This window comes from Chaetura pelagica, unplaced genomic scaffold (assembly GCF_000747805.2).
Source record: "Chaetura pelagica isolate M959 unplaced genomic scaffold, ChaPel_1.0 scaffold316, whole genome shotgun sequence".
NCBI classification, from domain to species: Eukaryota; Metazoa; Chordata; class Aves; order Apodiformes; family Apodidae; genus Chaetura; species Chaetura pelagica.
In genome coordinates, this window is record NW_009953497.1 from 164245 (window position 1) to 175947 (window position 11703).

Genomic DNA, 11703 nt, shown 5'->3' on the forward strand with positions numbered 1-11703 from the left:
TTATCTTAGGGTCAGCATTTCCCCAACAAGATACATGGGTTCTCACAGATTTGGGTGCAGCTTGAAAGTGCTCACAGTCACTCTCCCCAGGAATGGCCTCTGCCACAGCTTCTGGCATTAGGAAGGGAGGTGCTAAAATCTCTGTGCCCAGCCCTGAGGAACCACGCTGGGCCTCACCAGGAGGCTGCAGGTCCACGGCAGCTCTGCCATCCCCAGCTTCACCTCACCAAGGCACACATTCAGGGAGCAAAGGAAAGGCACAGCAGGAAAGCTTCTCTATGGGCTGCCTGTAGTAAACCCCAGCAGACAGAGACCCAGTGGGAAGGGATAAAAACAGCCAAAACAGTTAAATACACAGGAGGGAGCTGGCAGACAGAAAAGGCAACACACAGAGCCAGTTTCAGGCTGAGAGTCATGTGCTAAGCCCCCAGCAGGGTTCAAGCACTGCTGGCTCCCAAGCAACCACCAGGCTGAGAGGACACATACACACATCACCATGACAAACACTAATGTCAACAGCCAGGGAGGGACATGTCTGCTTGGCCAGCACAGAGCTGCAGCACCCAGCTCCAGCTCACAAATTCTCTCAAGCACAGGCAGTAGGAGTCTGGAGGTGGCTCACAGTGCCATTAAGTCTAGCCAGGCAAAGCACATTCGCTACAGATCTCAGCTGCATCTTAGAGGGTTTGCTGCTTCCTCCAGACTGGAATCCTAGTGGCAGCCAAGACATAAGATCAAGGGTGTCTGAACCCAAGTGTAGGAGAGGAAGGGAGGTGGGAAGATATGTACTGTGATGGGACAGTTTTAAGGTGATACAAACATTTACAGGAGAGTCCCACAGCAGGATCAGTGCTTCAATAAGAAAGCAAGACATGGAAGGAGCCTCTGCAGGCAGGCTCTGGATAGGAACTGCAGTGTTCATGACACTGTCCTGTGGACAACAGTGTCCTGCTGTCTACTCCTAGTGAAGATGTGCAATAGCTGAGAGACCAGCACTGTCAGCTCCCACTATCTTAAGCAGAGGATGTCTTTGTACCCAACCCCACAGTCTGCCGACCAGTTGGTCCAGCAGCATCCATGTTGCTCACCTCTGGTCTTTCTTCTGTGCACAGCTGCAGGAGTTGCCAAAGGTGGAAGAAACACAAAAGTATTGATAAACAAATTTATTTAAAAACACATACAGTAAGAAAATTGCATGTGAACACTGAGCCAACCTTGTCCTCCCAGAACACCTCCAGCTCAGGGTTCCTCCATTGCTACCCTCAAACAGCACCATGGGTACTTCACCCTCAACAAATGGGTGTCAAAGAAGGTGTTTAAGTTTAGATGCCAGCACTCTGATCCAGTCATAAATCCACATCTGCACAGAGATAACTCCCAGTAAGGCAGGGGAAGCCCCTTCCCTAAGGCTTCTAAATGCTCATGCAACATGTACTGAAAGAGCTTTCACTGCCCATGCAAATCACCACAAATACTATAAGTAGTTATATTTTATTTCAGTTCTCATCTTCCTCTGCCCCTCACAAAGAAATCAAGCACAAGGTCAACCCATGCAGGTACCTGAGGAAATGTCAAGTGTCAGGGACAAAGGCCTGGAGCTGAGAGGCTGGCTGGTTCATGGAGAGTTGAAAGCGGTCTCAATTATCACCCAGCAGGCTGTACAGTCGCCAGAGATGGGAAAAGAGAATCCCTGAGGGTGCTTTCAATCCAATGGGCGTGGATAAGGCAGACAAATGCTCTTCCAATGCTCCCACTCAGTCCCCTCCTGCAGATGAGCCCATAACAACTAGTAACAAACAAACAGCAAATATGCCATCTATGTGGCCAGCAATTCTCTCCCTGTTGTGCTTAGCTACAAGATAAAACAGTGAACCAAGTTGCTAAACAGATTGGTCTGAGCATTTAACTACTTAACTCTGTTCAATTTACAAGGTCTTCAGCAGCTCAGCACTCCCATAATCTGTAAGGCACAAAGCAAGCAAGACAAGGTGCAGCTTGGTCCCTCTGGGTCGTGATCTCTGTATTGCTTCTGGGAGGGCTGCAAGATGGAGGCTTTGGCTCACAGGAGCATGTGGCAAACTCTGCTCCCAGCCTCAGAACTGCTGGACAATCACCTTCCGCTTCACGTCCCGGCTGAACCTGTTCATCTTGAACACTTCACTGTCGTAGAAGGCTGAGAGGTTGTGGATGTTGATCTGCCGAGCCTGGGAGGTGCAGGAGGGAGAGGCAAACGCTTATTTAGAGAAAGTAAGAACCATGTGGTTTTCCACAGCAAAGGCTGCACAAAATTTGACAGTCAGCAGTCTCTGCTCTGCTCAGCAGAAACCAGAACTGCAGTAGCAGAGGAGACTGCAGGTCAGGAGGAAAGGAGCATTGGCAGAGCTAAGCTGAGCAAAGAAAGGATGCTGGCTCAGCACCTGCCTGCTCTCAGCTCTTCCTTTTACTTCCACTAGAGCTAGAACATAATGACTACCCAAAAGCCCCCAATACCTCACCCAGTGGGAGACGCTGTTGCAGGAGACCGACTGGGACTGGCCACACTGTCAGTACCAAGCAGGTGGCTCTGGAAGTAGTTACTCTGCACATTTGATGCAAGGAGCAGAAAAGCAGCAACGTGGGAATTAAGTACTGCCACGCAAGGTCAATGCATTGCACAGAAAGGCAGAGCCAGGAATGCAGCCTCTGGGCCCAGATGCAGATGCATTAAGGAGAAGGGTGAGCCTCAGGAAAGGCTGGGAAAGTTCACATGAGCAGAGATTCTTCTGCTAGTTGCATTTTCAAAAGCAGGCACCAGAGAACTTGTGTCCTCATTCACCTGCAAAGCACAAGCACCAGCCATGCTGCAGGATCTACCAGTCCAACCAAGCCTTACTGCATGAGGGGCTGCATGAGAACTGAGAAGGAAGAATATGGTGCTCCTAGAGAAGAAAGGAGCAGAGACAGATGAGACAGTCCTGACTCTGGGTTAAACAGATCAACACTAATTTTTTTTTGGTATCATATACCAAGCAAGGGAAGTCACAAGTCTGAGAACATCTCTGGTTCTGAGGCTGCAGAGAGCAGAACAAAACCCAAAAAAGGCTTCTATTGATAAGACTGTACCTTATCCACCAGGTCCTTCTCTGGGACTTCTATGGTGTCTTGCTGGGCTCCGTAGCGGTTTCTCTGGTACATCACCTGCTCTGCAACCAGCTGCTTCAGGATGAACAGCAGCAGCTCATTGTTGTCTCGCTTGAATGAAAGGTACCGGGAGAACGTCTGCAAGGGAGGATGAGATAAGCCAAGAGGGTCAGGAATGGAGTGACACACCTGTGCCCAACACCAACCAACCCCCTCCTCCCACCAAGCACAAGGGGAACCAAATGACACAGCTGTCACCTGCACCCATAGTGTCTTGAGGGACTTCAGCCCTGCCACCTGCACATGCAGCTAAAGCAGAGCCTTGTGACAGTCATGACACTCCCCTGCTGGTTGCTCTTAGACCCATTAAAAATCTCTGGAGTGGCCTCATCACCAGCCCTGGAGCCTCTTGTGGGCTGCCTGCCAGGGAAGCAGCCCCTGGCCCTCAGGGAGGTGTACAGCAGCTTCCCTTAACCCAGACTGTCCTGTGTCTCCCCAGCAGACATTCACACTTGGCTGGCTGTTTGCAGCCAAAGAGAGAGGCCACGAGTTGTCCAGACTGAGGGCAGACACTCAAGAGTGGATAAATGCCAGGCTGTGGCCAGCCAAGAGCTGTTGGGAGCCAACCCCTGACACTCAGAGAAGAGGGCAGACTGCACTAAACCCTGGCAAGTGCTGCCCTGTGGTTAGCTGACCCCTGAAGAGCCCTAGAAAAAACATGAATAAACAAACTGCCTGCCCAGGATTGATCACCTGGCAGGAGCAGCAGTGGGAGTTTTGTGCAAAATAGCAGAGCAAGTGTCAAAAAAGAAGAGAGACACAGCACTGCTTTTGATCCAGAGGCTTGGGGAACAGTTCCTTCTCAGCCCTGACAAAAACACTGCCCCACCACAGACTAACACAGAGCAGTCATGTAGCAGTGCCTTCAAACTCCCAGCACCTCATCCATACACGCTCAGCACATGACTCTGCAGGACAGACCCCCTGCAGAGCCTGGAGGAGTCTCTTCCTGCAAGCTGGGGCGGTGCAAGGAGCCTGCAGTCAGGCTGGGGTGCAACCAGAGGGGCTGGGGTGCAGCTACAGCCCCAGGCTCAGCTGATGGCCACCTTGCGCATGCTCCGCATGACGCTGAACTTCTGGGTGTCGATGAAGGTCTCCAGCATCACCCGGATGGCCATGTTGACATCATCTTCCACCACGTAGTCCCTCAGGTGCATGCGGGCGTGAGCCTCAGCCATCCGGATCATGGACTCGATGTGACGCACGGTGATGGGGATGCTGCCGGTGGCCTAGTGGGGAGGAGAGGAGGCAACTCCTTACTGAAAAGACACATGGCCAGACAGGTGGCTGCTGACCTAGGAGTCACTTCACACTGTAGGGAGCTGCTCCTGGACCTCTGAGGGCTGTCTCAGGCTAAGGAGGCTCTGCCACCTGCTGGCGTGCTCTGCACGGAGTGGTGCTGGCTCCTATCCCTCTTCAACTGTTTAACTGGGCAGTGTGCAAGGGGATGCTACCTGGGGTCCCTCTTTGCCATTGTTTAGTCCCTTTCCAGGAATGGCAATCCCATTTCTTCCAGCAACTTTTAGGAGGAGTTAAGGACAAAAAAAGCCAATTAAAAAAGAAAAGATAGTTTTCTCAAGCTCAAAAAATCTCCCTCTGATCTCAAATTCCTCTTCCATTCGAAGAGCATGAAATGAGCCCGAGATCCCACAGACAAAAGACAAGGGAATTTCTACACAGCACAGCTCCCTGTAATGTACCAGGAGGACATGGGGCTGAGTGAATGCAAACTTCTCCCAGGGGCCTGCCAGACTGGGTGACAGTAGAAGGACTTTATCATGGCAGGCAGTATGGCATGTGTCCTGTCCACCAGCCCATGGATCACCAACAGCAAGACTCTGCATTCAGATGAAGAATCATCTGTTCAGCAGATACTGCAGGATCTGCCTGTCTCTCACAAAACAGCGGCACAGATTTTTTGTGACAGGAATGGCAAGAATCTGTCAACATATGCTGGAGGAGTCTCAGGCTGCTTGCAGTCTAGACATGTACTTCCCCCCCCCCCTTCCTCATTATTCTCACCATAGACTCTTTCCTGAGGTCGCTGTACATCCGGGCCACCTTGTCCTGGTCCATCTGGTTGAGTTTTGGGTGGACCTTCTCTTTGGCATAAATTATGTATTTCCTCAGGATCTCCTGGGGAATGGGTTCAACCCCATACGTGTTGGGAAGAATAACCTCATTGGCATCCCCATTCACTGCCTCCTTGCTACCTGGGTGGTGCTTCACATGGCTGCCAACAACGAACCGGGCAAGCATTTCATCCTACAAGAGAGCAATAGAATAACAGACACTGAAGACACTCACTGGACAGCAAAACTCAATGGGCAACTGCAGCTGAGCATCCCAACAGCAGCATCACAAGCCCAGCACAAGTTCAGATTCATGTTACAGCTTGTACCTGCACAGGGTCCACTGTGTCTCTCACCACACACAGGATATCAAATCGAGAGATGATGGGCTCTGTCAGGTCTACATTCTCTGAGAAGGTTAACGATGGGTCGTATCGCCCACCTAGACCAAAGAGACAAACCTCCAAGTCAAACACAAGCTCCAGGGCTGAAGCTTTGAAACAAGCACAGACCTCCTGCACAGAGAGACTTTACTGCTCACTTGGTCTGGAGTACACAGGCAGAAGGAGGGGAAGCTGTGCCACAGTTCTTGTAACAGTAGGACTCATGCTGGAGGCCTGAGATGGTTCTGTGGTCTCTCAGGACTTACCTATGGGATTAGCAGCAGCAATAACGGTGCAACGGGCTTGCAAGGATGTGACAATGCCAGCTTTGGAGATGGAAATGCTTTGCTGCTCCATGGCTTCATGGATGCTGGTCCTATCTTGATCATTCATCTAAAAGAAAGCAAGAATGACTTAAACTAAAACTATGTCTATACCCACCGCTCAACACACCCAGGGGAGTCAGTTGCTGATGGTCTGAAAAAGTAGCAAACTGCTCTATGGACCAGTAAGGGCCTAAGCAAACTGCAGAAGTGTTGGTCAGCTGGGAGATGGTACCATGAGTTATTGTGTCTCTTTGTTGCAGAGGTTATAGCTGGTCCCTCTACACATAATCCTTCCCAGAGAGATGGAGCTCGGTCTCACCTTGTCAAATTCATCGATCAGGCAGACACCTCTGTCAGCCAGCACAAGGGCTCCTGCCTCCAAAGTCCATTCCTTGCTGACTGGGTGCCTCTGGACATAGGCTGTGAGACCCACAGCAGAAGCACCCTGGCCAGTGGTGAAGATTGCTCTGCTAGATGCCTTCTCTATATATTTCAGAAACTGTGACTTCGCAGTGCCGGGGTCTCCGCACAGAAGCACGTTGATGTCACCACGGACTTTGTGTTTGCCACCTACAATGGTCATGGGAGAAACATGTTTGCAGCTGAGTGCATGGGTTAATAGCAACCCTGCCCTGAACACCAGAAAGCTGAAGGGAAGGCGAAGAGTAGACAGGGAAAACACTTTACAGGGAAGTTGAGGTAAAAAGAGAGGCAGTCACATGTGAAACAGCATTTTTAACCGAGCTAAACAACCTTCTAAGGATCAGGACACCAAAAGGGCAAACAGGCATCAAAGACAACCTCCCAGAGGAGGGATAAAACCTTGCCCAGGTGTGCAGAATGAGCTGCTTTCAGTCTTAGTGTTTCCACTGTCACACCGATTTTTAGTGTGATAAAAGCAGCCACTTCCATCACAGATATCCCTCAGTCTGTCACCAAGACACACAAACAACTCTACCCACTCTTCTTGCATCAGCACAGACAAACCCAGATCCATTTGCTTTCAGCTGAGTGAAGCAGCCCCAGGTGACACCCACCTGGGTTTTTGGGCTCTCCACCGAAGAGAGCTAAAGCCAAGCCTCTCTTGATATCTTCATGCCCATAAATAGATGGGGCAATGCTGGCAAAAATCTGAAAGGAAAAATGAGAGTTGTCCTGGGAACACCATTTCCCAGTCTGGACGGAATTTGGCATGGAAATCAGCAAGAGACTGTACCATGGTTACAATACTGCTGTCTTTGGAGAGTCTTTTCTTACCCACAGTGAGGATACATTAACTACCACCCCAGAGACCCCTAAAGATGCCTCACAAAACTGGTGCTGTTGGGGCACGGCAGATTGTGTAGTCTGGTGCTGGAAGCTGCTCTCACTGCCTCCACACTCCTGCTGTGCACAAAGCACACTGCAGTGGCTGCTAGCAGCTGCTGCAAAGCTGGAGACCTTGATTTGAGACTTACTTGCTGCACATGATAGTAATTGGATGGGTGATGTCACACACGAATTGTTATCACAGTCAAGTATTATGAACAACCAGCTTATTATCTCAAGTGTTTTCTGACAATAGCCTAATCCTGGAGACTACTGATGTTTAAACAGTCCTGGCTCAACTGAAGCTGGTCCACCCACTGGGAACAGCAGTCAGGATAAAAACAGCATGACCAAGGCAACAGAGTGATGTACCTCTGTTATGGAGCTTATACCTCACCCAAATGAGGTAGAACATGTGCCAGTCCAGAGCTTTGTTCTTTCAAGTATTGGAATCAAGTCTTAGCATGCAGAGAGAAGCAAAGGTAAGATCTCTACCACAGCTTAAGCTAAGTAATAACATCCCCTTAAGGGGACTGGAGAGGCAAACATGGGCTCCTCAACACCCCCCCCCACTTTGCTTACAAGATGTAGGGAGAGAAAACAATGATCAGATATAAGCAGAGGCTGAGAACCTCTCACCCATCTTCCAGCCCCACTGTGATGTGGAAGGCTGAGAGGAGGAAGGGGAGAAACAGAACTTATTTACTTCCCTCATATAACCCGCTCTCATCCACAGCTGTCTGAGAGCTACAGAAGACCATTCCAAGATGTTTCTTTAACCCCTATTTAACCAGATGACACCTTTCAGCACTTTCCGATACACGTGCCAGATGACAGCAAGCTATCAACAGGAAAAGAAGGGCTGACTGAGGCTGACCTACCTTCTCCCCAATTTGCTCATCCTTGGATAGACCCACAATCACTTTCACATCTTCATCAGTCAGTTCTCCAACAGCCAGCTTGTTGTCCTTCTTGGCAATGTGGTTGGCCAGGATCACAGTAGCAAACACTGGGAACCCATTGGCAGTGTTCAAGGAGCCATCATAGTTGTTGTGGTAGATCCCCGTTAGCTCCTGAGGACCAGGAGATATGTCAGTGTCTGTGCAGTACAAAACAGCCCCCTCTCCATTTTAAGACACCAGTCTTGAAAGTATCTGCCCACATGCATCCAAGGACAATCCCTCCCCAAATCCCCACAGATGTTCCCATGACATGTCAAGAGTCTAAAAACGCTCTGTGCTCAGCCCATGCTGGAGTTCAACAGTGTACTCACAATCTCATCCCCTGGCTTGCAGCTGTCAACCAGATCTGCGAGGAGAATGGCATCCTTGGAGCGGGGCAGCCTGCCAGCAGCCACCTTCCCAGGGCTCTCCTGGATCTTGATGCGCTGATAGTTCTGGTAGACTGTCTGCAGCAACAGAACAGAAGTTACTCAGCAAGTCTGGTGGGCATCAGCACAGCCAATGCTTTTCAAAAGCACCTCACCAGAGAAGGTCCATTTGAAGCTTTATTATATTTTTGGTTAGAAAACTGTGAGCATGGGAGAGGGGAAGTTGTGAGGAGCAATTCCAGGGTGTGATAGACACCAATGGGGACTGGAAAGCACTTTGCCACATCTCACCACTGTTTTTCAGCCTCCAGGGTTTGTCCACCCATATATCAGAGCAGTTCTTGAGAGGAGGATATTCCAGTTGTGATGGTTAAAGATATCAAAGCAAAGAATGAAAGTCAAAACACTCTACATGAATGATTTCGCTACTGTCGTCTACTTTCCTTAGCTGTCAGATTAGGAAATACTGACCCAACTTAGGAAGGAGCAGAGCTGGACAGTCTGTGTCTGGCTTTCTACAATATGGATAGGAAACTGTGTACACAGAGATGACTGTGGCAAAAGATTCAGCCCAAACACTTACAGTGAGGCAGTTAAATTACTTTTTCCTGCTAAACTGGGCAGATTCAGGTCAAGAGCTCAAACAGACAAGATATATCTTCACAGACCCCCATATACCAATAGACCCAGTTCAAAGGGTGGGAGCCAAGGCAGGGTTGGGAGTAGCAGGCAGGGCAGCAGCCTGGGCAGGATGAGCAGACAGTCCCATCTAGGCAAGCACATCTCTTACCTCTTCCATGTTGATTTCAAAGGGTCCAAGAGACTGACACTCTGGACAGGAACCAGGTTTCACTTCTTGGTTCTGGGACTGGAAAAAGGGTCCCAGGATGAAGCTGCACTTGCTGCAGTTGTATTTGACCATGCTGAGCTGAGGCAGCACCCCTGTGCAACTTGTCACCACTCCACTAGTCCGGATCAACTGATTCAGGTGCAGTTGCCTGAAGAAAGACACAGAGATGTTGGATGCCTGCAGGACACAGGAAGCAGACCAATCTACAGAAATATTCTTGCTCAAGACACAACTCCCAAAAGCCTAGTAAGAAACAGTTACCAGTAGTTTTCTTGCAGAGTTTGTGTTTTACCTTTGGGGACGTTGGAAGTTCATCCTTAAACTGATTTTTTTTCCCCTTGTAATGAGCTTGGTCATCCTGTTGGGACTTATGCAGAACTTTAACTTGCAGACTAGTTCTCCTGAGCACCCCAAAGCCTGCTGAAGGCCCCACAGCCCCTGCTGGTAGTTCTGCTGCTTACCTGAGTGACCGCAGCTCTTCCACAAGAGGGAGGTGGGAGATACGAACGTGGATCTCCTGAGCAATACGATCATATTTGGGGTACATGGCCAACACCACTTCCTTGGCTGCTTCATCAAAGATCTTCAGCATTTCTGCTGGGGCCTCAGGCAGAAAGTAGGCAAGGACATGTTCCTGGGCTGCCAGGTCCTCGTAGTTCACCACCAGACTCTCTCTGTTCTCTGAAGAAAAAGATGGGGTAAATTGTATTTTCAACTTGCTCACTGCTCAAGGAGTCTATAACAGACAGTCAGAACAGACAAGCCTGTACCCTGCAGGCTGCAGATGTCTGCATTTTCTCTGGAAAATGTTGAGAGGTCAACAGTTTTCAAATGGCTGAAAAACTCTTTTTAAATCTGTTTCTCTGACAATTTCTTCATCAGTACCAAACTTGAGATTTTTCCTCTCCAGTTCAGCACAGATGGGCTCAGTGTTCCTGGGAGGCAAAAGCCTCAGCCCAACACAACACTCTCCCACAGAAGTTAATAGCAGAGTCAGCTGTGCTGAATAGCCAGCAAAAACCACCTGTGTCTTATGTTCCTAGAAAGGGGCAAGACAAATGCCTTTTATTTTTGTAGCTGTGTAACACTGACCCTGATCCACTACTCAAGTTTCTGGAGCTTTTGCCTCAATATGAAGAAGAAATGAACAACTGCAGTTACATGAGCCATTCCTAGATGTGACAACTTCTGTTAACATTTATCAATGACAGCCTTAATGATTCTTCTGGCAGTCCCTAGACAGAATATAAGGCTCCAACACTGGCATGGTTTTCAAAGTCACAAGGTCTGTTTGTGTCCCCTGGCTGGATACTCCATTTCCCGTGTGAGAAAGTAACAGGCACAGACAGCAAGCAATTGTTGTCTCTCAGACCACAAGCTTGCAGACCACTGTCTGCTGCCCCACATAACTCTTTTGCTAGTGTGTCTTCGATATGAATATTAATGAGTAGCAGACGCCGGGGGCCTTCTAATTAGTCAGCCAGAATCAAAGAAGATGGTTGACATTTCCATTATTCATTTATGTCCATCAGCATCCCTGTTTCTTAAAGTGCTGACTCAATGTCTGTGACAAACAGGCAGGTAGAAAAAAAAATCCACCTCTGGACTGGATCACTGCAAGCTACTGTGACCCACACAAAGAGGAGCAAAGCTCTAAACACCCAGCCCTACCTTTGCACATGTCACTGATCCTCTCCTTGAAGACATTGTGCCCATGGTCATCCACATGGGTCTTTAAGAAGTTCTTGAAGCGGTGATAGATCTCTAGCCGGGGAGCTGCCATGGAAACCCACTCCCTCACTGAATGGCCTTTCATGTCTTCAAGATTCTCAATGCTCTCAATCATGTCCTCATCTTCCTCTTCCATTCCCTCAGCTGCCCGTTCCGCCAGCCGCCTCTTCCGCGAAGGACGGTCTTCATCTTCATCATCGCTATCTAAGGGTTGGGGGGAAAAATCGTTGAAGACCTGGAATTCCCATTCCCACAAAGTGGATTAGTCATGGTTGGATTGCACAGGTTGTGGAAGACAAGAGGTTGGAGTCTGCGATACAAACCAAAAACCATTCCAGGCCCCAGTTCTAGCCTGGATACTACATCTTCCACAACGTAGCTAAAGACTTTACAGGAGGGAGAAAGGCCAAGAAATGGGCTTCCAAGTGCATCAAAGACCCTCTCGTACAGTCCACAAAAATCTCTATAGGAAAACCAACACCAACAAACTCCACAGCATACGCTTGGTATAATCCCAGACCTT

At 49.2% G+C, this 11703-nt stretch overlaps 1 protein-coding gene across 1 annotated transcript in view; it reads right to left on the bottom strand.

The window, feature by feature from the left end:
* Positions 1 to 1148: 1148 nt before the first annotated feature.
* Positions 1149 to 11703, bottom strand: part of MCM2 (minichromosome maintenance complex component 2) — a 12820-nt gene continuing 2265 nt past the window's right edge. Inside the window, exons 4-16 of the mRNA XM_009999302.1 lie at positions 11121 to 11384; positions 9911 to 10130; positions 9390 to 9597; positions 8543 to 8677; positions 8151 to 8342; positions 6999 to 7092; positions 6281 to 6531; positions 5902 to 6028; positions 5582 to 5694; positions 5203 to 5445; positions 4227 to 4409; positions 3103 to 3258; positions 1149 to 2204 (exon numbers count right to left, since the gene is read on the bottom strand). Of these exons, the coding sequence (XP_009997604.1) occupies positions 2094 to 2204; positions 3103 to 3258; positions 4227 to 4409; positions 5203 to 5445; positions 5582 to 5694; positions 5902 to 6028; positions 6281 to 6531; positions 6999 to 7092; positions 8151 to 8342; positions 8543 to 8677; positions 9390 to 9597; positions 9911 to 10130; positions 11121 to 11384 (2297 nt within the window). The 3' untranslated portion in view covers positions 1149 to 2093. The remainder of the gene's footprint in view (positions 2205 to 3102; positions 3259 to 4226; positions 4410 to 5202; positions 5446 to 5581; positions 5695 to 5901; positions 6029 to 6280; positions 6532 to 6998; positions 7093 to 8150; positions 8343 to 8542; positions 8678 to 9389; positions 9598 to 9910; positions 10131 to 11120; positions 11385 to 11703) is intronic.